The sequence below is a fragment of the Trichomycterus rosablanca genome, chromosome 2 (genome assembly GCF_030014385.1).
Source record: "Trichomycterus rosablanca isolate fTriRos1 chromosome 2, fTriRos1.hap1, whole genome shotgun sequence".
NCBI lineage: Eukaryota > Metazoa > Chordata > Actinopteri > Siluriformes > Trichomycteridae > Trichomycterus > Trichomycterus rosablanca.
Genome location: NC_085989.1, coordinates 6,892,542 through 6,919,068, shown reverse-complemented (window position 1 = coordinate 6,919,068; position 26,527 = coordinate 6,892,542). Strand labels below are relative to the sequence as shown.

At 37.1% G+C, this 26,527-nt stretch overlaps 1 protein-coding gene across 1 annotated transcript in view; it reads right to left on the bottom strand.

Annotated features, from left to right (window-relative positions):
* The window catches only part of ptprua (protein tyrosine phosphatase receptor type Ua), a 245,213-nt gene that overhangs the window by 111,933 nt on the left and 106,753 nt on the right, over positions 1–26,527 (bottom strand). The window contains exons 3-4 of the mRNA XM_063010511.1: positions 13,081–13,352; positions 5,085–5,166 (exon numbers count right to left, since the gene is read on the bottom strand). Of these exons, the coding sequence (XP_062866581.1) occupies positions 5,085–5,166; positions 13,081–13,352 (354 nt within the window). The remainder of the gene's footprint in view (positions 1–5,084; positions 5,167–13,080; positions 13,353–26,527) is intronic.

The following is a 26,527-nucleotide window of genomic DNA, read 5'->3' as shown; positions in this document are numbered from 1 at the left end:
ATTTCTGAAAGCTTATTTCACTCGTGTTTTTACGTCGTTTTGCCTCCGTGGTTTTTCTACAGATGGCCGTATGTATTTTGAAACATTGCTTTTTATGTGAGTCACCCAAGGCAAAGCATTTTAAAGTAAAGTCAAACTAGCTGATACAAAAACAGCAGGTTGAAATGTAAAAGACCAATTTTCTGTAATCTTGCAAGGAAAATTTTTGCTAAATTTAATACTGAGCAAACACACACACACACACACACACAAAAACGGAAGGAAGGAAAGAAAGAAAAAAGGAAAGGACAGGGGAAAGAGTAAGGACAGGACAGGGACAGGAAGAGGAAAAGAAGCAAGAACAGGAAACAAAAAAGAGCAGGGAAAGAAAAGAAATGAGGAAAGGAAAGAAAAAAGGAAAGGGAACAAAAAAAGGAAAGAGAAATAAGGAAAAGGAACAAGGAAAGTAAAGGAACGTGAAAAGTAAAGGAACAATAAAAAAAGAAAAAGGATCAAGGAAAGGAAAGAAACAAAGTAAAGTAACAAGGAAAGGAACATGAAAAAAAGGAAAGAAACAAGGTAAGGAAATGAGGAAAAGGAACGAGGATAGGAAAGTAATGAGACAAAAAGTCAAAGGAACAAGGGAAGCAAAGAAATGAGGAAAAAAAAGAAAAGGAACAAGGAAAGTAACAGGACGAGGAAAGAAAACGAGCAAAAGAAACTAGGAAAGGAAAGAGAAATAAGGAAGAGGAAGGAGGAAAGGGAATGAGGAAAAAAGAACGAGGAAAGGAAAGAAACAAGGAAAGAGAATAAGGAAAAGGAACGAGGAAAGAGAATAAGAAAAAGAAACGAGGAAAGACAATAGGAAAAGGAACAAGGAAAGGAAAGAAACGAGGAAAGAGAAAAAGAAACAAGGAAAGAGAATAAGGAAAAGAAACGAGGAAAGAGAATAAGGAAAAGGAACGAGGAAAGAGAATAAGAAAAAGAAACAAGGAAAGAGAATAAGGAAAAGGAACGAGGAAAGAGAATAAGAAAAAGAAACAAGGAAAGAGAATAAGGAAAAGAAACGAGGAAAGAGAATGAGGAAAAGGAATGAGAATAGGAAAGAGAAATTAGGAAAAGAAACAAGAAAAAAAAGAACGAGAAATAAAGATACAAAGAACAAGGAAAGGAAAGAAACAACAGGGAGCGAGGAAAAGGAACAAGGAAAGGAAAGAGAAATGAGTAAAAAGAACAAGGAAAGGGATAAAAAAAGGAAAACAAACGACAAACGTAAAGGAACGAGATAAAAAGGAACAAGCACAAGGAAAGAAAAACAAAATGAGGAAAGGAAATGAGGAAAAGGAATGGGGAAAGGAAAGGAACAAGAAAAAAAGGAGAAGGATCAAGGAAAGAAAAAGGAATGAGAAAAAGAGAAACAAGGAAAAGGAGCGAGAAAAGAAGAACAAGAAAAAAAGAAACAATGCGGTGTTAGACCTATAGCCATAGTAATATATACATAATAATAAGAAGAAGAATGGAAATGGCTAGGTATGTAAAACTACTACTACTACTACTACTACTAGTGATAATAATATATATATGTAAAATTGTAATAAATAAATAACTATACAGGGTCTTAATGGGTAAATAATTGTGTAGGTATGTATGAGAGAGACAGTTTATGTGAAATGCAATTGCAAATATTAATAAATAAAAATACTTTTTCATTGTTTATCTCCAAGGTTCATAACTGTAGACGCATCTCTCTAGTTATTCTTTAAAAATTGCTTCTATTTATACAGTAATACAGTCCAAGAATCATAAAACCTGTAACCCAATTCTCTTCCTGTTTCACTCTAATAGCAGTTTTAATTAAAATTCTTCATACTGGTTGTACGTTTGTAAATGATGATAAGTATGTACATAATTGCACGAATCTAAAAATGAGAATGACAGTAAGCCTGCCGTCTACAGATGGAGGTGATTGGACTGAAAGGACTTGAATGGGAGAAAGTCGTCATGAATGGATATAATGAAATCTCAATTTGTTCGGCATGGGCACCCGGCCAAGTGCCACATCAAATCTGTCATTGTGTGGAATTTTTATTGCCAGTTTAATAGCTCGGTGTTATAATGGAGGGCAGGGTATAAAGCGTTTACAGCTTTCAGAGATCTTTCAGACTCCATTAACATACCTGCTGTGGACTATTACGCCGCTTTGTCACAATCTATTACGTAATAGCTAGTGCAGCTAGCGCACTGCAGCACCGCGGGGCTTTCTGAGGTTCATGTTAAACGCTGTCGACCTGCTTTACTGACCGATTATTCATCTCACCAAAGCTTGTTCACTTGTACTGAAGTCTGGAGTGGACAAACTCAAATTAAACACCTTTGGGATGAATCGGAAAGTCGACTGTGAGTCAGGTCTTCTTATTTACAACTGCACCACCGAAATGTGGTATAAAGGAGTCCGGGACCCTTTTTTATTTATTAAGGTCAGGTGTTTCAGATTTCTTTATTGTGGTAACAGTTTGGGGAAGTCCCTTTCCTGTTTTTTTTTATCTAACAATGGTAAACTGTGGTCTGTGCAAATTGAACACCTTTGGGATGAATTGGAAAGTCAACTGTGAGTCAGGCCTTCTTATTTACAACTGCCCCACTGAAATCTGGTATAAAGCCTTTCCATAAGAGTCAAGGGGCATTAAGTATGTAGACACCCTTTTAATTTATTTAATTATGCATTGTGTTGTGGTAACAGTTTGGGGAAGTCCCATTCCCTTTCCATAATCAAGTGTTAAGCCTTCCAGAAGTGTGAAGGCTATAATTAAACTGTAGTTAAAGAGGATCTTTGACAAGCTCTTGGTCAGGTGTCCACATTTTTTTGGACACAGTGTACATATGAGCTCCATGACTTTATGACCTTGTTAATCACAAAGGATTCTGGGTAATACATACTGTAGTGTCCTGGTTTTCCAGCGTTCTAAGCTAAATATCAGCTATTATCTCATATGTGCAAACAAAAGTATGTAGACACGACTGTAAATATTCAAGTAAAAGTTCTGACGTTTCAGCCACAAGCACTGCTAATTATATGAAATTACTGATACTGTTCTGTGGAAAACTGTGGAAAGCAATTTGGGGAAGGCCCTTTCCTGGTTGTTTTTTGTTTGTCTGTCGAACTCATTTTCACCATAGGCCACATCTCCATTCAATTTTTTGTTTGTAAATATTTCTCAACATCACTTGTTGGAAAACCGCCTCAGTTAAACGCTGATATGGAAACACTGCCATCTAGTGGCGGGATGCGGTCACTTTGCAGGTAACAAAATCGGCATGCATTGTGGGAGATGCAGTTTATGTACGATTTAACAGTGTATTTTAAGACAATCATACATCTTTTAAGACATTTTATGTGGCCCACGGGCCTTGAGTTTGACACATGTGCAATAGTGCCTGACCTGCCACATGGTCTTTTAAACGACTGGGCACAAATTAAAGAAACACCCTTTTTAAAGATATGCAGGATGTTATTGGCATGGGGGAATTTTGGGTGATTTGGCGACAGCTAAATCAAGTTCATGGAAGGGTGTCCATATATATATATTTGGACATCGCTTGAATTTGTCAAAGCTTACTTTGTCTGTTGTAGCTGCCCACTGGCAGCGCTTATAAAAACGATTCTCTTCTGGTGTCTCTGTGGATGTCATGTTCCTAAATTTCATGAAAATCCCGTCCAAATGATGAAATGTTCCTGTTTTTGGACTAAATATTTTGGACCTTCCTCGTGTGTTTGTGAAACTTGCATCAGTGCATCAGGAGCTCATCTAATGAGCGCAGTTCTTGCTTAATAATCCATGCCAAGGAACACTTCTTCAACACTGCCAGGGTTCAAAAGATAAAACAAATTTACAACAACCCTCGCCAGAGTGGGATCAGCTTAAGTGAGCCTGTCCAAAAGTGTTCATTCTGGCAACCCGGCCGACTATAAAATGCTTCTGTTTGCTGAGAGTTTTACGAGGGTGTCTAGCTGGCTTTCAGAAGCCCGGAACGACCTCTCGGCTCTTTTAAAAAAGCGATCGAAGACTTAGTAGGTTTCATAAGCTTATAACCACCCCATTAGCATTGATTAACATCGGCTTTGATGACGCTCCACATGGAAGAAGGAGACTAACGAGGGACCGAACGGCTGCATACCAACTCGCTCCGTGCTTAACAACCTCCAACCAAGAGTCACTTACTGTCACGCTATGAGTGCAGGACTTTATGAGGGGTATAAAATATTTATAGATGGGGGTGTGCTTGTCTGTGCCCAGTTTGAGTTCTTTGTGGGAACTGGAAATCTGCACAGTGATGGAAACACTTCAGTCTTCTGACACTCAGCTGCTTTATCCTCGGTGTCCTCGGTAAACCTGGGCTCAGGGAAGGAATAACAATCCATCGCAGGGCTTGGTCTTCCCCATTTCAAAAACAGTCAATTGTTGCCTGGCTGGCTGATAGCACTTCTGAGATCCAAAATCAGACATTGCGTCCACTGGTGGCCTTTTGTCTGTGAGAAAGCTGAGGGAGTCATTCACAGCACCAGTCGGTCCGGTGAACTATAGAACGGTGTTTTGCAGGAGGACAGGGTGAAGAAGAACACAAGGTAGGAAAGAATGGAGAAATGAATAGCTCTGTAGGTGAGACACATGCTGGAGATTTCTCTGACTGCTCAGTAGGTGAAGGAATGAATGAATGAATTTATGAGTAAATAAATGCATTAAGAAATAAATAAATAAATAAGAAATAGATACAAAAATAAAACAGATAAATAAATAAATAGATACATAAATAAATAAATAAATAAATAAATAAATAAATAAAAAATAGACGAATAAATATACAAATAAATATATAAATAAATACATAAATAAATAGATAAATAAATAAATATAAAGATAAATAAATAGATAGATAATATTTATTTTTATTATAATTTTTTTTGTAAAATAGACAACAAAGGGGCGAGAACTAAGTGTGCACTCGACCCATTCAGACGTAGGCTTTTGTTCCTGTCTGAAAGGGGTTTAACCACAGTCAAAAGTGTGTATTTGTGTGTATGTAAGAGAAGTGCAGATGGTACTTACAGCAGGGGTAGTTCAGCAGAATTATGTCATCCAGGCCGATGTAGCCCTTCGACTCAGGTGCCACCGTTGCATCAAATATGACCTGTGCAGAACATGAAGAAAAAAAGATATGGATAAGCTTACTGGACTAAGCATGCCATTCCAACCTCAGCCACTAATCAGAAAGTAAATAAATAAATGAATAAATAAATCATTACATTAATAAATATAAATAAAATGAATATTTAATAAATACATAAATATAAATAAAATAAATATTTAATAAATAAAATTTATATTTAATAAAATTAATATCAAATAAATAAACAAAAATAAATATGTAATAAATAAAATTTATATTTAGTAAAATTAATATCAAATAAATAAATAAATAAAATTAATATTTAATAATAAATAAATACAACTAATATTTACTAAATAAATAAATAAGCTGCTGATTCTACTATCCACAGTCAAAATGTAGCATTGGTAGCTAAGTGGTTAATGTCCTGACTAGTAAAAAGGGTCACTACAAGTTTCCACTCTTGGGCCCCTGAGCAAGGCCCTTAACCCTCAATTGATTGCACTGTATTCAGTTACAATTGCAAGTCGTTTTGGATAAAAGCATCTGCTGAATTTCGTAAATGTAAAAAAACATGGGCTAACAGGCTGCCGATCAGAAAAAAAAGCTTCTGCTTCAAAACGGGCACCCTGAAGCTAGGTTAAAGTTGACCTGGGTGGTTGTTGATCACATGAGCAATGCACTTTTTGTAAGGTGCATCTAAACTAGCCCTGTTTATATGGGCGCACCAGTCAGTATACAGAAGCTTTGACGTCAGCTGTATTAACAGAACTAGAAGGTTCCACTTGATCCCCACTGGGACGCCATACTGGCCATTTACAGTTTAGCTGCCGACCCTGTGGCAAGGCACTTAGACACTCAGCTAGCAAAGGTAGCGGGAAGCTAGCTGCATCCCAAGGCAAAGCAAATGCTCTGTCAGAGTTTAATACTGATGTGTTCCTTCGTTGCATTTAGATGACAAATGAGGAGGCATTTCAGTGTGAAATGTAAGCAGGTCTGTGCAATAAACTAGCATAGCACTGCGATATCGCTAATACATCACAGGTTAAGTGCTGGAGCCAGATCGATACAGCATAAGCTGGAAAAACTGTTTCCTTCCTTACGTTCTTATAAGCAGCCGTCAGAGGTGCAGCAGCCATGGATTCAGAAGCGCATCAACCGGTCTATTGTTCTTTCTGACCTGGACTTATTAGGGTTAGTCTTGTTTATTCGGCATGAGAAAGACAAATGAGGGAATACAAAAACAGAACCAGGTAGAAAGAGCGAGAGAGGATAGACAGAGCATGGAATTCATGTCATGGTACGAATAATTCGTAGTGAATACCTTTGGGATGAACTGCAATATCAACTGTGATGGTTGGGATGTTTTTAACTAAAGAACTAGATTGTTAGATACAGAATAAATAAATAAATGAATAAATAAATAAAAAGAATGACAATAAAATTATTTTTTATTATTATTATTATTATTATTATTATTATTATGTTTGAGCTTAAAGGACAAGATTGTTAGATGCAATATAAATAAATAAATAAATAAATAAATAAATAAATAAATACAAATAATGATAATACAATTATTATTATTATTATTATTATTATTATTATTATTATGTTTAAGCTTAAATGACTAGATTGTTAGATGCAATAAATAAATATATAATGACAATACAATTATTATTATTATTAATATTATTGTTAACAACAATAACAACAACAACAACAACAACAATAATAATAATAACAATAATAATAATAAAATAATAATAATAATAATAATAATAATAATAATATTAATAATAATAATAATAATAATAATAATAATAATAATAATAATAATAATAATAATAATAATAATAATAATAACAAATAGGGTCTTTACAATGGCACATTTAGAAGACCATTTAGGGAATCACCTCCTGTTTTAGTTGCTGATTTGGGCTACACAGAGAGAAGAATGGCCCCTGTGGTCTGTGGCTTCACACATTTAGAAGAAAGCATGTCCTAGCCTGCAGCCCCTTTATGAACAGTATGTGTATCATAAGTGTTTGCACACTTTGCACACAGAGTGCACAGGGAAATTAAGTATGTCCAATCTGAAAAAATGCAAAGAGGGTGAAAAAAAATCTAGAATTAGACAGGATTTAGGTCAGAGATCAAACACTTTTCAGACCCCTGAGCAAGACCCTTAACCCTCAATTGTTTGCATGGTATTTACTCAAGTCACTTTGAATGTTTGTCACAGAAATTTTAATTTTAACAGGTGTATTAAATCAATTATATGCTTCCAACTTTGCAGCAACAGTTTAGGGAAGGCTCTTCCCTGTCCCAGCATGACTGTGACCCTGTGCACAAAGCAAGATCTATAAAGCCATGAAGAAAAGCTCGATTTACAGAAACTCTAGTCCCTGACCTCAGCCCTACCTAACAGCTTTAAAATAAACTGGAACATCATTTGAGATTTTCTTCAACATCAGTGCCCTGGCATACAAATGCTATTTTGACTGAATGGGCACAAATCCCTGCAGGCAAAGTTCAAAGTCTTGTGAGAAGCCTTCTCAGAAGAGTGGCTGTTGTTATAGGTGAAAATGTCAAATAAAGGTCAGTCTGTTTTAATACCAACATGTCCAATATGCTTATGGTCAGGTGTCCAAATACTTTTAATCATATAGTGTATATTTATAAATGGAGTAAAGCTTTAAGAAGAGAGAAATAATGAAGGGTGGTAAAACCGAGTAACTTGATTGATACCGGCTGTCACCGTGAACCCGACAGTGACATTAATATTTGATAAGCAGTTACTTTTCCCATCAACACCAAGAAAAGCCAATAGACAAGAGATAAATTACACCGGGATTTATCAAACACGGTGCCACCTGCTGCCTGAGACGAGGCCAGACTGTGTGCCAAAAATTAATATGATGCCAGAATTTACATTTTTTAATATGCATTTTTTTTCTTTTCTTCACTCACTAAGGTACAAACACTGGCATGGACACAGAGAAGTAATGGCTGTGCTAAAATATTTGTACGTCGAATGCCTTCTATCAATTAAAAAAAAGAAAAAACCTGCATGAATTAATTCTCCACTTTATGGCCAAAAGTATGCGGACATCCCTGCTTATTCTTGACTTAAGTCGACTTTTAGTCACACTCACTGCTAACAAATGTATAAAAATCAGTTATATAAAATCAATATTACTTGTCTTTAACATTGTGGTGTCCCACTGAACACCTTGGACCTTGGACTGTTGATTGGAATGAGAAAGGCCCTGGTCTTGTTTTTTAGGTTGAAAGTATGATTATTATTTATTTATGTATTTATGTATTTATTTATTTATTTATTTATTTATTTATTTATTTATTTATTTATTTATTGATTTATTGATTTATTGATTTATTTATTATTTATAATTTTGGCAAAGAACTGTATCCTGATTATTAGTTCTGCTTTGTGTAATATTATTTATTTATTTATTATTTTTATTATTATAATTATTATGATTATTATTTTTTTCATTATTTTGGCAAAGAACTGTATTCTGTTTATTAGTTCTGCTTTGTTTATTATTATATTATTTATTTATTTATTTTGCTTACACTGGGCAGAAACATGGTAATTTTTTTGTCTTTAAACACAATCAACACAACCAGTCAGCACTCATTGATCTTTTTTATAATAATCAAAATAAATAAATAAATAAATAAAATCAGCTTGTGTTATTAAAAAAAAAACCTGCAAATGCTATAAACCCCAGAACATTATAGCAACTGTGAAATATGATGGTGAAGGCATCATGATTTGGGCCTGTTTTCTGAGTCACTAACATGCTGCAGTATAAATAACCAAACTGTCAAATGAAACAGAATACAGTTCTTTGGGAAAAATGAAATAAAATTAATTAATTAATTAATTAATTAATTAATTAATAATTAATTAATTAATTAATTTAAAAAACAAATTAATAACTAAATTAATACATTAATGAATTAATGTATTTGTAAATACTGCTGCACTACTCATGGACCTTCATAATCCTCATGAATAATAATAATAATAATAATAATAGTTCTTCAAATTATGTTTTTATGGACCTGGCTTTGTTCAAGGGGCACCTTCCCCAAACTGTTGCCACACAGATAGAAGCTGGTTCATTATTTTCAATAGGAATAGAAATAGGTAATGTGTCCAAATATGGCAGTATGGTATAGAAGAGAGTGAAAAGAACCTTTGTTATAAAAGTAAAGAAGCAGTGACAGAGAAGCTGTGAGCTGTGTGTTGTGTGTTGAAAGCAGAAGTTGAACTGGAGCAAAATGAAAAAAAGGAGAAAAAAAAAGGAAAAATGGCCTGGCACCGTGCCATTGTTGCAAAGCCGAGCTCTTTGCCCTTGCTTACTGCAGCTTTACAGGATCTTGATGTCATTTTTGTGGCTGAAAAGAGCAAAAGCACTGCAGGCATAAACACATAAACACATATATAAAGAAAAGAAGGAAAGGGTTTTCAGACTAGCCACAATCATCATTTATTTAAGAGCAGCAGATTCAATAGCACTACTGACCAATAAGATTTATACATATTTAAAGTAATGTGTTTACATATATAATTTAAAATTATATTATCCTAATTATATAGCTCTAATTAACCTGAATGCACGTCTACGTACAAGAAGACACATAGAGGACCCGGACCAGTCCACCTGGGAATTTAACCATTGCAGTGAGGTGTCAGTGCTACCCACCACAGATTAGACCTGGTCATCTAATAATTAGTTAAAAACCTGGAGTGTCTCAACCCTACTGTGATATTCAGAGGAGGATCATACTGATTTGCGGGCAAGGCCAGGCCAGCTTGGGTGCATTCTGTCATTACAGCAAAAGGGGGAACATCCCAACTACCAGTAAGGTTTAACCCAAATTGCCACGCTGATTACATGATGTGTAATGAAAACATTAGTAGAAATATGCAGTAGAATAATTTTTAATAGAGGTCTTCATCATTTTTTGTCACCCACTGTATGTGACACCCGTGTGTCTGACATGCAGTCAGGTTAATTGAAAGTACTAAAAATGCCCTGTGAGTGCGTGTGTCTGTGTGTACGTTTGCTTTGTGATGGATTGGCGACCTGTCTGGGCTGTTCATTCTTCACCCAATGCATTGAACACACCCTGACCAAGGTAAAGCAATTGTAAAAACAGACAATGGATTAATGATGACTTACAGGGGTTGGACAAAATAACTGAAACACCTGTCATTTTAGTGTGGGAGGTTTCATGGCTAAATTGGACCAGTCTGGTGGCCAATCTTCATTAATTGCACATTGCACCAGTAAGAGCAGAGTGTGAAGGTTCAATTAGCAGGGTAAGAGCACAGTTTTGCTCAAAATATTGCAATGCACACAACATTATGGGTGACATACCAGAGTTCAAAAGAGGACAAATTGTTGGTGCACGTGTTGCTGGCGCATCTGTGACCAAGACAGCAAGTCTTTGTGATGTATCAAGAGCCACGGTATCTAGGGTAATGTCAGCATACCACCAAGAAGGACAAACCACATCCAACAGGATTAACTGGACGCAAGAGGAAGCTGTCTGAAAGGGATGTTCGGGTGCTAACCCGGATTGTATCCAAAAAACATAAAACCACGGCTGCCCAATTCACGGCAGAATTAAATGTGCACCTCAACTCTCCTGTTTCCACCAGAACTGTCCGTCGGGAGCTCCACAGGGTCAATATACACGGCCGGGCTGCTATAGCCAAACCTTTGGTCACTCGTGCCAATGCCAAACGTCGGTTTCAATGGTGCAAGGAGCGCAAATCTTGGGCTGTGGACAATGTGAAACATGTATTGTTCTCTGATGAGTCCACCTTTACTGTTTTCCCCACATCCGGGAGAGTTACGGTGTGGAGAAGCCCCAAAGAAGCGTACCACCCAGACTGTTGCATGCCCAGAGTGAAGCATGGGGGTGGATCAGTGATGGTTTGGGCTGCCATATCATGGCATTCCCTTGGCCCAATACTTGTGCTAGATGGGCGCGTCACTGCCAAGGACTACCGAACCATTCTGGAGGACCATGTGCATCCAATGGCGGTGCCGTGTATCAGGATGACAATGCACCAATACACACAGCAAGACTGGTGAAAGATTGGTTTGATGAACATGAAAGTGAAGTTGAACATCTCCCATGGCCTGCACAGTCACCAGATCTAAATATTATTGAGCCACTTTGGGGTGTTTTGGAGAAGCGAGTCAGGAAACGTTTTCCTCCACCAGCATCACGTAGTGACCTGGCCACTATCCTGCAAGAAGAATGGCTTAAAATCCCTCTGACCACTGTGCAGGACTTGTATATGTCATTTCCAAGACGAATTGACGCTGTATTGGCCGCAAAAGGAGGCCCTACACCATACTAATAAATTATTGTGGTCTAAAACCAGGTGTTTCAGTTATTTTGTCCAACCCCTGTAGGTGGAACATGCTGTAGTAGCGTTTCATTAAATAAATAAATAAAATGAAATTACTTATAAATATATAGAATGAATAAATATTGCTAATTAATTAATGTATTTATTTATTAGTAAATTAATGTATTAATTCATAGTTTATTATTTTATTAATTAATTCATAATTTATTCATTTGTACATTCTTTTCCTTCATTCCTTCCTTCTTTGACAGTTGGAGTATTTTGGAGTATATTTCCTTCTAAAAGTTTCAGAGAGAAATCTGTAAACATCAGATTAGGCTGGCAGTTTACTTAAAAAAAAGTTTAAATAAATAAATAAAATAAAATAAATAAATAAATAAATGAATAAACATTATGAATTAATTAATTTATGTATTTATTTATTAGTAAATTAATGTATTAATTCATAATTTATTATTTTATTAATTAATTCATAATTTATTTATTTATTCATTTGTACATTTGTCCTTTTTCTATATAGTTGGAGAGATTGGGTTAATTTTTTTCATTTTTTCCCCCTCTGCCACGATTTGCGTCTGCATTTAGCACTTTAGATAATTAGACGTTGTAAAAGTTTCAGAGAGAGATCTGTAAACATGAGATTAGTCTGGCAGTTTACTTCAAACTAAAAAAAGTTGGGAAGCAGAGCTGCATGATTTGAGGCAGAAATTGGTTCTGTGTGGCCCCTCTAACCGCTGCATTTTTTTCTCCATTAACAGCTCATTAAATTTAAATGATCTGTGGTTAGATTTAAAAAAGAGACTTTTTCTGCAAAACGCTTATCAAATAGCCTGTCAGCATTAAGAAATCGTGTAATTACAGCAGTGGAGATTTGGTGAACCCAAAATCCCAGCATCTTTTAAAAATATTTAATAGTGATCCCTAGAGAAACTCTGGCTTCTGCTTTTATGTGGGTTTAAAAAACACAAACATATTTCTCTCTCAGAGGTTCATTACAGATTTGGTTGTTTTAAACTATCAGTAAAATATGTGCAGTTAAAGGTCACTGTTTTTATAACCTGATTTCCTGATTTGAAGGGCTGGGCAAATGTGTGTTATTTTATTGTTTGTATTTTATAATCTTTCTTATGTTGATAAATGACATTTGGCATTGGTGTCACCCAGAGATGGGGACTCGAGTCGCAGACACGCACACACATCGATTTCAGACTCGACTCAGACTCGTCTCATGACTCGCAAAAAAATAACTCGTAAACAACAAGAGTCCCTAGCGTCAGCATGTGTTAACATTAGTTCTGTTGCTGAAGCGTCGCTCCCTACTCCCTACACAGTTTGTTTCAATACAGTATATGACGCCAATCCATTAATGTTACCCACCCACCCCTAACTTAGCCAATCATGTCTGTATGTAGACACCTGACTGGCTGATAGCATCACTGGGAATTTGTAGATCCCAGCAGTAGTGGGTTTGTGGGTGTTTATGTAAAAATGTTTTGTACGACTTTACTCACCTGGTACTCACTGGGCCAGAACGTGCTGACCGCCAGCTCCACCTGGTGCCACTGCCGTCCCTGCGATCCAGAAATGTTCCAGACGGCGGTCCCCAGCGGCCCGCCATTTACTTGCACGTACACACTGAGCGTGCCAGGGCTGTGCCCGTCGCGGCTGTAGAGGAAGTAGCTGAACTGTACGCAGTGGGTGTCATTTTCGCTCAGCGTGTGGAGCAACAGCTGGGCACGCTGGCCTGGACCTCGCTGAGAGGAGTTCACCAACATATAAGAACCTGGACAAAGAAGAAACATATATTCACCTTCAAAGTCATAAGTAAATTAGTCTAAAGTATTTGGACACAGTAATTTGGAAGGAAGAGGGGATTGCTACCTTTCCATCATCCGTTCAGCCCATTTTGCCCTGCACACATTGCCCATAGTTAGAGATGCCAACCTGTGCAGTCTGCTATTACAACCTGAGCTAACCTGGCATCAGAATTCAATTTACTAAAGCTGTAGCTTATAACACAAACTGCACCTATGTGGGATGAACTGGACAGAGGGGTAAAAGCAACACACACACACCCCCACTATACAGGCAAAAGTATGTGCACATAATAACATTTATTTATTGTCTGTTTTACCACCGCTTTATCAGGGTCGTGGTGGATGCAATTCACTCACTAAAAGGTAGAAAAAACCCTGGACAGGTCGCCAGTCCATCACAGGACAAACACAGACATACAGTACACACACACTATGTAGGCAAAAGTATGTGGACATAATAACATTCACTCATTGTCTGTTTAAACCCTGCTTTATCCTGGTCAGGGTCATGGTGGGTGCAGTTCACTGGGTAAAGGGTAGGAACCACCCTGATCAGGTCACCAGTCCATCACAGGGCAAACACACAAACGCACACACACACACACACACACACACACACACACTATACAGGCAAAAGTATGTGCACATAATAACATTCATTTATTGTCTGTTTTACCACCGTGTCATCCTGGTCAGGGTCGTGGTGGGTGCAATTCACTGGGTAAAAGGCAGGAAACACCCTGGACATGTCGCCAGTCCATCACAAGGCAAACACACACACACACACATTGCACACACACTATACAGGCAAAAGTATGTGAACATAATATTAATTTATTGTGTGTTTTACCACTGCTTCATCCTGGTCAGGGTCATGGTGGGTGCAGTTCACTGGGTAAAGATAGGAAACACCCTGGACAGGTTGCCAGTCCATCACAGGGCAAACACACACAGGTCAATTTTGTATCTCCAATTAATCTGACTGCATGTCTTTGGACTGTGGGAGGAAACCAAAGCAGAGAACATGCAAACTCCATCTGGGAATCAAACATATGACTTTCTTGCTATGAGGCGACAGTGCTACCCACCAATCCAATGTGCCACCCGGCATGATAACATGATTAATGTAATATCTGTTACAGACACAGACAAACATTGTTGAGTATTTGTTTCCTCTCACTTTTACCCGGTCACATGACACATTCCTTGTGAATCTCCTTCAGTTCCAACCAATAAATGAAAGTAATGATAATAATTAGTACACCAGTTCTAATTCTAGCTAAATAAACAACTATCACTCGCATTATTTCTAAATTTGATATTGATAAATACAGTAAAAGAAAGGACTTTGAAGCTGTGTCCACTCTGCATGCTGTCTGTTTCACCAGAACGAGGATAAAAGACAGAGTCGGGTCAGTGGAAGGAGCAGGTGCAAAATGAGCAGTTCCTGTCCGTGTGTTGGATAATTAATCAGTGCTGCCGGAACAAGGGGGGATATAAAGTACTGCCTGAAATCCTCACGGAGTAAAGGGAAGTGAGAAAAGACGAGGAAAAGAATAAAGCAAAGAGTCAGATCAGATCATCTGAAACTAAAAAACTCCGAGGTAGAGGTGCAAGTACAAGTATTCCAAATCCAAAAGTAAGCTTGAACTTCCAGGTCTGTAAATTCACCAGTGTGTTGATTTCTACATTGATAATTAAACAGTTCTATCTAGTTCTAGTAAAAACAAACAAAAGAAGGGTGTGGTCACCTGACCATGAGCTTGTTGGTAATCTAGTGCCAAAACTATGGACATCAATGTGGAGTCCCAACCCACACACACACACACATGTAAATTCTGTATTTTCAGTTAATCTGACTGCATGTCGTTGGACTAAGCAAAGAAACCGAAGCAGACACAGGGAGAACATGCAAACTCCACCTGGGAATCAAACCCATGACCTTCTTGCTGTGAAGCGTCAGTGCTACCCACCAATCCACCATGCCGAGTTTGACAATGGCCAGATTGTGAAGGCTAGACGACTGGGTCAGAGCATCTCCAAAACTGCAGCTGTTGTGGGGTGTTCCCGGTCTGCAGTGGTCAGTATCTATTAAAAGTGGTCCAAGGAAGGAACAGTGGTAAACCGGTAGCTTAAATTGCTGAAGAAGTTAATGCTGGTTCTGATAGAAAGCTGTCAGAATACACAGTGCATCGCGGTTTGTTGTGAATGGGGCAGCAAATGGAAGACCAACACAATATTAGCAAGGTGGTCATAATGTTATGCCTAATGGGTGTATAACTTCATGCTCTCTGGAGCAATTCGGATCACTGTTGTCACTTAACACAGTGCACTGCTGTAACAAGGCTTGTAATGGAGTAATTGACTGAATAAAGGTGCAGTAGAGTGGGGTAAGGTCTTGGCAATGGAGCTGGGCTTGCAGGTCTTGGCATAGTCGTTGTTGCAGTGCATTCTGGGACTTCTGGGTAGTATCAACAGTGTGTGCCCTATATACTGGCAGGCCGGATATACTTGTACCTCGGTAAACGTTTACTTTGACATTTACTGGACATTAAATCCCTAGACGGTTGTTTGTTCCTTTTGTTATTGTTGTGTTATTATTTTTTATTAATTTATTTATTTATTTTTAGCAATTGATGAATGTTTAATTCATGTTAATAGGACTTTAGGGAGTGATCTGACTGCTCAGGTGTCATTTCTTAACAAATGTAGGATGTTCACGGTGTGCCTTTAAGCTTAAGAAACAACCATCTGTGGAATAAGATTATTCATGAGGGAGGAAGACATATGGTTACAAGTTAGTTATGAAGCTCAGCAGATGGCGGGCGGCTTTCCCAAGGTGACCTGAGTCCTGACTTTTGATCAGCGAAACAGAGAAGTTGTGTAGATTTAGAAGGTAATTATCCTGAATAAGAAACTTTTTGACACTATATTGTAAATAAATTAACACTTTAATAAACGATGGGTCTTGTCTTATAAAAAAGCTACTGCAGAAATCCCTGCTGGAATGGGATTTGGGTATGGATTTGGAACATGATGCTCAACTTTTGGCTGTATTTCATACATACACCAACGTAAAAAGCAGCGATTATTCAGGTAAGTAATTAAAATTAGCACAAATAAAAGATACGTAATGTTTGACCTCATAAACTTTACTAATGTTTGTAAATATATGTTTGATTATTAGCTAAATTTATGCAACCAGGACAGTAATGCTGTATGAAAAGGTGTAAACAAATGATTCTGTCATGACTGGGTATAAAAGTAGCATTATAAAGCCATATTATGCATACTATACAACTCTGTAGTAAGAGAGTGCAGATGCTGAACTGACCTGACTGCAGTCCAGACCAGTCTCCCATTAAAAACAATATACTACAACAGAACTACACAGGTTGCCGTTTTAATGTAGTCAAACCATTAAATATCTTGTCTTTGTACAGTTTTTATTTTATTTATTTACATTTCTCTTAGTGTCCCATTGTAAAAAAAATATAACTAAAGGCCAATTCATTTCTCCTGTGGACGTACTAATGACAGAGGAACACCACTAAGATCTAATTTGTGTAATAAATTCTCATCTGTGCGCACAAAATAAAATAAAAAATAATAATAATAAAATAAAAAAATAATAAATTAATTAATTAATAAATAAATAAAAAACAAAACATAGGACATTACCATATTTGGAGCAGAAAAATTCTAAATTCTATTTTTTTTATTAATTCTTAAATGTATTTACTTATATTATTTAATGTACTTAAATAAAAATATATATTTTTTAAATATATTATTAAAATGCAAATATTTTTTACTTTGGAGCAGAAATAAGGGGTAAAATGTGCAGGGCTGCATTTTAAATATAGAAAAATATATTTACTTAAATTATTTATTTCATTTTATATAATTATATATTTTATATAATAAATCTTTTACTTAAATATATTATTTTAATGCAAATATACTTTTGTCCAAAAAAACAAACCATAAGAAATTACCATATTTGGAACATAAAAAGGGGTAAAATGTGTAGGGCTGCATTCCGAATATATTACATATATTTTTATTTAATATAAAATATATTTACTCATATTATTTATTTTATTTTATGTACTTAAAATATATATGTTGTATTTAAATATATTATTTAAATGCAAATATTTAAACTTATTTTGTCTAATTCCCAGCCGTGCAAAAAATAAATAAATAAATAAAACAAATAAAAAAATACAGAATAGGACATTACCGTATTTGGAGCATAAGTATTGGTTAAAAAAAAACATTATAAATATATTACATATTTTTTCATTGAATATAAAATGTATTTACTTATATATTTTATTTTATATACTTAAAAATGAATTAAATGCAAATATTTTAACTCCTTTTGTTCAATTTAAAAAGACATAAGACATTACCATATTTGGAGCACAAAAAGGGGTAAAATGTGTATGGTTGCATTTTAAATATATTACATATTTTTTATTTAATATAAAATTTATTTACTTATTACTTATTTGATATCCTTAAAAAATAAAGATTTTATTTAAATGTAAACATTTCAACTCCTTTAGTCAGTAATATGACAAGCATGAACTTACGGGGTCACTGAGCTTTGCATTTGCAGCTACCTTTCAAACTAATGGTGACAGGACGAAGCCTGTGAGAAGCATTTTAATCACTGTTTTGAATCAACACTTTTCATCCTTTCATAAGCTCTGGTTAGCAGTCTGGCAGCCCTTCCGAGTGTAATTGCACCGGCTTGTGTGTCAAATCAGCCATGATTAATATATGCATGTTGGCCTATTTTTGTTCTGTCTCCCTGTCTTGTCTGTCTGGGAAATCGTCTCTTTCTATAGCACAGAATCACATGAGCGCTTTGTTCAAAACACAACGTCTATAAATTACAGTTGATGTCAAATTTTGGACACTTCTTGAGTTTAAATATCAGATCTGCCACTGACTGTGTGTCTGTAGAGGAAGGACTGTGGCTATAGCAGGATTCCTCATCAGTGGTGTAAGTGCGACCCCTGCTGACCAGTCGACAACATAACAACATGCTGCACAGGATCAAATTTAAATACCATGGTGGTGGCCATCTTTGTTGTTTAGTGGGTAATGTGAATGCCACACGGACAATTCCAACATAGTCCAATAACATAGTCCAATTACATAGTCTAATTACAATTATAACATAGTCCAATTACATAGTCTAACTACAATTACAGCATAGTCCAATTACATAGTCTAATTACAATTACAGCATAGTCCAATCACATAGTCTAATTACAATTACAACACAGCCCAATTACATAGTCTAATTACAATTACAACATAGTCCAATTCCATAGTCCAATTACAATTACTGCATAGTCCAATTCCATAGTCCAATTGCAATTCCAACATAGTCCAATTCCTTAGTCTAATTACAATTATTACATAGTCAAATTACCTACTCTAATTACAATTATAACATAGTCCAATTACATACTCTAATTACACAGTCCAATTAAAATCATAACAGTCCAATGACAGTCTAATTACATAGTCCAATTACAATTATAACATAGTCCAATTACATAGTTCAATTACATAGTCCAATTACATAGTCTAATTACAATTACAACATAAAAGGTCAATCCACACCTCAGGTTACCTTCTGAATAAAGTCTGGTATATTTGTATGTGTCATCTAAGGTCTCCTTTGGGTCATACCTTGGGTACCGTCCCTGCCTTGCACTGTTTTTGGGTAGACTCTGGACCCAGCATGACATGTATTCATGTTTCTGGTATAGTAGCCTATGCTAAACAGTCCAATAGTCATGTGTCCACAGACTTTTGGAAATATAGCGTATGAAAGGAGACACAAAATAGGAAGAGAGACGGTGTGTACACGAGACGTGATGTGAGCAAATGAGGCTGCTGGAGCACCGCAATCCATCTTCTGTCTGTTTAGCACTGAACCTTAAAAACTCGCAGCGTTTTAAAGATGAAAAGCCTCGGCTGTACCTCTTCCGAAATTCCTGAATGTAGTTTATTTTATTTATTTATTTATTTTTGCAATAAAGAGGCTGCTGAAAACCAGCTTTTGAATAGATACTATGGTATAAAGGAAGGTATCATTTCAAGTGTGTTGAGTATCTATAGAGTTCATGTAGAAGCTAGACCTGAATATCTGCAAAGTTTAAATATATGAAATGAATATTTGTGAATTTATTGATTTACATTAATTAATTTATTATTCATTTTATTAATTTATTAAGTCTGGAGCTTGAACACCAGGGGCGTGGCAGGAATATCAATCAAAACAGGGCAACACACATTAATTAAGGGACTCACAGCTAGAGACAGTTAACACTAGTTAGTTCATGACTGCAAGTTTTGGGATGAATTAGGAATCCTAAAATCCCAGAGGAACCCCACACAAACACAAGGGAGACGAAAGATGAGGTCAGATAAGAATGGCCAGACTGGTTTGACCTGACAGGAAGCTTACGGCCACTCGAAAAACCACTCGCCTGAAAATAGACCAGCATCTCAGAATGCGGGACACATCAGACCTTAAAAACAATGTACGTGGGCGCTCAGTTGGCACAGCAGTAAAACTCGCTAGCACACCAGAGCTGACATCTCAAACACATTGGTTCGAATCTCAGCTCTGCTACCGGCAGGCTGGGCGCCTACACGAACAATGATTGGCTGTTGTTCAAGGGGAGTGCTGGACGGGATTCCTCATACCTGATGCAATTACGACCTCTGGCTGATTCATGGCGACTGCACAGAGACGAGGGATTTCTATACACAAAGCTGACCCACATATGAACTCGCCTTGTGCAGGTGAAAAGATGCAGTCGGCTACTGTACACGTTTCGGAGGGGGTGTGTGTTAGTCACAGCTCTCCTCAGTCAGAGTGGAGGTCAGCATCAGCAGAGAGGAAGCATAATGCAATCGGCTAATTGGATATGACAAAATTGGGGGAAAATGCAAAGAAAAAAATTATAATAATTATAATAATAAAATGTACAGCAATGGCAGATGACCTCTTGGATTCAGTTCCTGTCAGCACAAAAATAGTAAAACGAGGCTACAGTAGGCACAGGTTCACCCAAACTGAACAGGTAAATATTGTTTGTTAACATATTGCCTGGTCTGTTGAATCTAAATTGCTCCTGGGCCCGAATTTGGCTCAGGTAGCATGAATCCAGGAATGTCCAACCTGTCTGTCAACAGTTCAGGGTGTCTGTGGTGTAAAGGAATGTTTTTCGACACCAAATAAACCAGGACAAACCAAGTTCCTGTTGCTCGATGCACCACCATTGAATATCTCATTGCAAACGACCTAAAACAGTCTGTCATCTCATCACATGGTGACTTTTACGCTTAATTTGCAATTTAAAGGATTAGCTGTCAGTGAAAGATAATAGTATATGGGTAGGAAGGGAGCTGGAGCTATAAAGGGCAGAGGATGGTACAGAACATTCTTATCACATGACAGATCTGGGCTATGGAGAAGAGAAGATGAAGGAGCTTGAACCCAGTGAACTTGGTGAATGTTAGTTTTTATATGTATGATCAGTGCCGCCCTACATTTATTTGAATCATTTTGATTAATGTGTACAGTGTATGACCAAAAGTATGTGGTCATGATCTGTTTTTATTAAGATTAGATGTTACAACCACACCCATTGCTGATGGCCTTATTAAATCAACTATGTATAAATTAAAATGGGTGTAAATTTGGGCACACTCCTGTGTTCACCAGTAATGTGAAGTCTGGTGGCATACCGGTGGTTTTGGAATGGGATATTCAATTAGCTACTAGTCAGGTGTCCAAATACTTTTATTAATATGTGTGGGTTTTTTTTTTAAGATGGCCTATGTTATTTGAACATATGCACATCCCATTCAATATCTAAGTATTGGACATAATGTTTTAAACCATGTGTGTTAATATAAAGCTGCATTTTAATAGATTCTAGAAAGTAACTGTGGGGACTTACTTTAATATAGCGAGATGAAAAATAATAAGGGCAAACACTGATGTTTGGCATTAAGACCTGACTTTAGATGGCATTCCAAATGATCACAAAAGGGTTGCACGGAGGCCGTGTAATCCTGTAGCCCAGGGTTTTTCCAAAAAATGGGTCACAGTGAAAAAACATTAGTAATTAAATAAACACATTTTAACAGGCACATAAACATGAAATGAACTTTTACACATACACCCCCATGTGGAGGCTTTACATTACATCTTGTAAACATTTACATTTACATTTTTAGCATTTAGCAGACACCTTTATCCAAAGCGACTTACAATTGAAACTGCATACACTGCAAGAAATTGAGGGTTAAGGGCCTTGCTCAAGGGCCCAACAGTGGCGACTTGGCAGATGTGGGTCTTGAAACAGTGATCTAACCACTGAGCTACTACTGCCCTATTCATGTATTTTATGCAGTATTTAGCAGTATACAGTTGCTTAAGGACCCAACATTGAAAACCAGGCAGTGGTAGGGTTTGAAGCAGTGACCTTCTACTTACTAGTCCAGTACCTAAACCGCTAGGCTATAACTGCCCTTAACAACAGTTAACCCTCCTTTTATGTTACGGGTCAAATTGACCCATCTTAAGGTTTCAAACTAAAAAAAATATAGTTAAAAATATTTTTTCGGGATGAAACTTCTTCTGCTTGGCTTATTTAGTAAAATCAACATATAAAATAAAAATGGTTTATTTCACATATTTGCAAACTACTGTATTTAATATGTAGTTTGTTCAAATGTACATTTTAAAAGTTTTAACATGCATTTGCAATGCATTTTTTATTAAAAACAAATGAATTGTCCTTATTGAACCATGATTTGTGAGAGCTAAAGAACAAAATTGCACTAAATATTGATTGAAATAGTTAGTAATGGAGTTAATTATGAGATAGAAACAATGATTATTGGGATTTTTTTGGAGAATTAAACATGCTGTTCCTGAGAAACGAACATAACAGGAGGGTTAAGTCAAGTCAATTGTTTTTGTATGGAGCTTTTTACAAAAGACATTGTCTTAAAGCCATTTCACAGAATCCAGTTGAAAAGTTCTGGTCTGACCCACCACCAGCAAGAGCTGACTACTGGGTTCAAGTCCATTCTGGAACTCAACAGTCATAATTGCCCGTGTCTTAGGAAGGGACGTCATGATAAAGTATCACCTTCTTAGTCCAGGTAAGAGTATGCCACTGCATCCAGCAAGGTCACCGGAGTACACATGGAAATTCTAATTGAATCATTATATTCAAATAACAATATTCAACAATGAAAAAGGTCAGGGCTGAGATCAAAGCTATTTGCAGGCCTGTCAGGTTCTTTTAAACCGATTTTTACAAACAACTTTTGTACTGAATGTTGTTTGCCCCAGTGAAACTCATTGTACTGGAATTCTGGGTACTTCCACAGTCAAATTAGTGTCTTTTGGTGCCTAGACCCTTTTTAGGGTTACTTCAAAACACAGCTATACTTTAGTTGGGAATGATTTCTTAAAAAAAACCATGAAAATAGTGTCCACATACTTTTGAACATGAGCATATAATACACAAAGAGAGGGAGACTAATAGAAGTAGAGAGAGATAGCTAGAGAGAGGCAGTCATTGGACGCCGGTCAACCTGAGGCATCTGTACAGAAGTGGAGGGACAAGGAGATCAATGTGTGACTCTACATGTGTGAGACTGGCCTTACGCGCAAATCCCTTAAAGTATGGGTAAGCAAGAAGGAGTGGGTGGACTGTGCACAAGTCAGATGCCTGGACTAAACCTTAGGAGTCAAAGAGTCAGTTTTAGCCGCAAGGAGGTCACGTCTGAATTATTGAAAGTTATTTAGGTCTTCTACTGAAAATAATAATAATAATAATAAATACCACTAAAATAGTGTCCACATACTTTTGGACATGTGCACATAATATATAGAGAAAGGTAGACTGAGAGAAGTAGAGAGAGATAGTCTCTATACACCCCACATGTTCCCACCCAAGGGAAATGAAACCATTACAACCTTTTACAAATCACAACGGTCGGTTTGCCCCCGTTCTAGACTCCAAGCTGTGGACCGTTAGCTGGATGAATAAACGACAGAAGCATTAAGAGGCCCCTTCGTGAATAGAGGACTTAAGATTAGCTGACATGTTGGACAAAAAAGTCCCACGAGACCCTCAACGATCCAGCAGGCTGTTTGCTTTTCAAACTTCCTTTGACAAGCCCACTGGGCAGCTTGGAAGGTATCCAAGTGAAAATCTAAGAGCGTGACAGAACCGAGACAAAAAGGTGGTACGCAAAAGCTGATTGGCTTGGAAGGCGGTATTTTTAAACCATCACTCTGGGGGTAAAAAAATATTAAAATTAGTAGCATTCCTTTTTAAAATAAAAAGGAGGGCCGCTCAGGTGGCGCAGCGGTAAAATACGTTAGCACACCAGAGCTGGGATTTCGAATATGTCATATCGAATCTCAGCTCTGCCATCTGGCTGAACAACGATTGGCTGTTGTTCAGGGTGGGATAAGCCGGACCAGGGTTCCTCATAACTGGTGTTGGATGATTGATGGTGCCTGCACAGAGTTGGGGTATAATGCTGATCAGGGTATGGCTCTCCGTGCACAAGGCTGATCCGCATATGAACTTGCCCCGTGCAGGTAAGAAGAGGCAGTCGGTACTGAGCACGTGTCGGAGGGGGCATGTGACAGTTGAGAAGCTCCTCAGTCAGCAGTGGAGGGTTGTATCAGTAGGGGTAAAGCGTAACGCAATCAGGGTAATTGGAAACGACTAGATTAGGGTTAGGTGACGTGTCTGTCGAGTATAGGATAGTAAAAAAATCTAATAATTTTAAGAACCAAAGAGGACAGATACTAATCCACCAATCTTTCTGAAGGGGCAAGTGTCGAATCGAGTCTACCCACCGCAACGTAAATCATGCCTCCTGGTTGAGCGCACATGCTCTCATTAATTACAACCTAAATCCAGGGTGTAATGAGAGCGCACAGAGACAAAGACACACACCCGAAAAGCTCTGAGATTTATTTAGGTTCACCAGGAATTACACAGCGCGCATAATTAAGGTCAAATCCTGGATTTATCATCAGCCTGGACTCTTAAACGCACCATAAAAACGTCACAGACTGAATGTGGGGAAAGTCCTGATATTTCACTTCATCTTGAAAAGAGGTGAACACCACGAGTTCTGGGAGTAAAAAAATACCATTTCTTTTACCCATAAAAATTAAGATTTAAAGCTTTAATTTTTAAACCTCTCTGACTCAGCATAAATATCAGAAAGGTAATGTGGACATTAAAATCTAACAATTAAATTATGTAAAAAATAAATAGATTTTTTACAATTGTGCTGTACAACTTGCATCTCGAATCCAAACAGGAATCTGACTAGATACTCACTAGATACTAGTTAGTTAGTCCTGCTGAGTAAAGAGTAAACACTACTAGCTACTGTTTCTTTTAAAAGGAACCAGTTGACAGAGAATGTCTATTAGATTAGCCCTGACTAAAGATAAATTTAAATCCAGACAAAAAAAATGGCCCAAGTCTAAATCTCAGCTCTGCTACCGGTCGGCTGGGTGCCCCCTAACAGGCACGACAGGGTGCAGCAGACAAAAATACATTGTGTAGGGACCCTGGTTAGTAGGCCGAGGTTACTGTACAGAAGTGAAGGAACGTGGAGATTAGTGTGAATGTACAAGTGCGAGACTGGCCTCCTGGCATCCAACAAAGTATAAGCAAATAAGCAGGGTGGGTGAACTGAACATGGGGAGAGCGTGTTAGGGGAATATACCCTCCTCGGATGTGATCAGGGTCTCCAGCAGCGGAAGAGTAATTTATTACGTTAAATTAGGAGAAAAAAATAGGTAATTAATAAATAAAATGTAAAATAATATATTGTTTTAACTATGTTTTAATCATATTTATTTTATTATTATTATTAAGGTTATTGTTATTGTTTTTATTATTATTATTGTTATTGTTGTTGTTTATTTATTTATTTGTTTCTTTACTAGTGTTTTTATTTGCTGTTTTTTTCTTGTCATGAACAGGTCATATTTGACGCCATAGTGGCACCTGAGTCGCTTTCATCTGTTTTTTTTTTTTTTTTATGTTCTTTTTTTTTTACTATTATTACCTTTGTATGGTTTAATTTGTAAAGCACTTTGAATAACCACAGTGTATGAAATGTGCTATATAAATAAATAACAATAAAAAAAAACCTGGTAATTGAGAGTATCCAATCCACATCCTGCATGTTTTGGGGGGCAGAAGTTACCCAGAGCACCCAAAGGAAATCTAGGCTGTGTGTGTGTGTCCACAGCTCCATAAATTTATGTGGACGGGGGAGAGGCATCTAAAGCTGGCTCACATATTGCAATGAATGTATGACAGTGAGCTACACACACATGAAAACATGACAAGTGTGTGTGTGTGTGTGTGTGTGTTTGTCCAGAGCACAGGGCAGGAGCATGGCAGCAGGCAAGATGGGAAACAATATAGAACCGGATCACCCACAGCAATTAATCTACGTCACAGAGATGTGTGTGATCAGTAAAAAAAAAGAATGAGGCCTTATAGAGACATGAGACAATGAGACTGCCCACCAGCGAGGCCATTCTGTGTGAGTGTGTGTGTGTGTGTGTGTGTGTGTGAGGGGTGTATAGCATCACTTGAAAAATGATAGAAATTTCAATAGCTCTCTGTATAATCTGAACTGTAAGTCAGAGCCTGTGAGAACTTGCTGGCTCAGATAATTTTCACACCCACCATGGATTTTAGATTTAGGTCTAGAAACCAGTATTGATCCAAAAATCATACACGTGTACACTTATATAATTAGACACATGTAAGTGACAAAGATGGGTGGGTTACAGCTCAACTGAATAGAGTTGGGCCATGAATAGAGGTTGGTTATGAATAGAGGTGGGTTATGAATACAGGTGAGTTATGAATAGAGGTGGGTCATGAATACAGGTGGGTTATGAAGAGAGGTGGTTTATGAAGAGAGGTGAGTTATGAAAATAATTGGGTTATGAAAAGAATTTGATTATGAATAGGGGTGGGTTATGAATACAGGTATGTTACTAATAGAGGTGGGGTTACATAAAAAA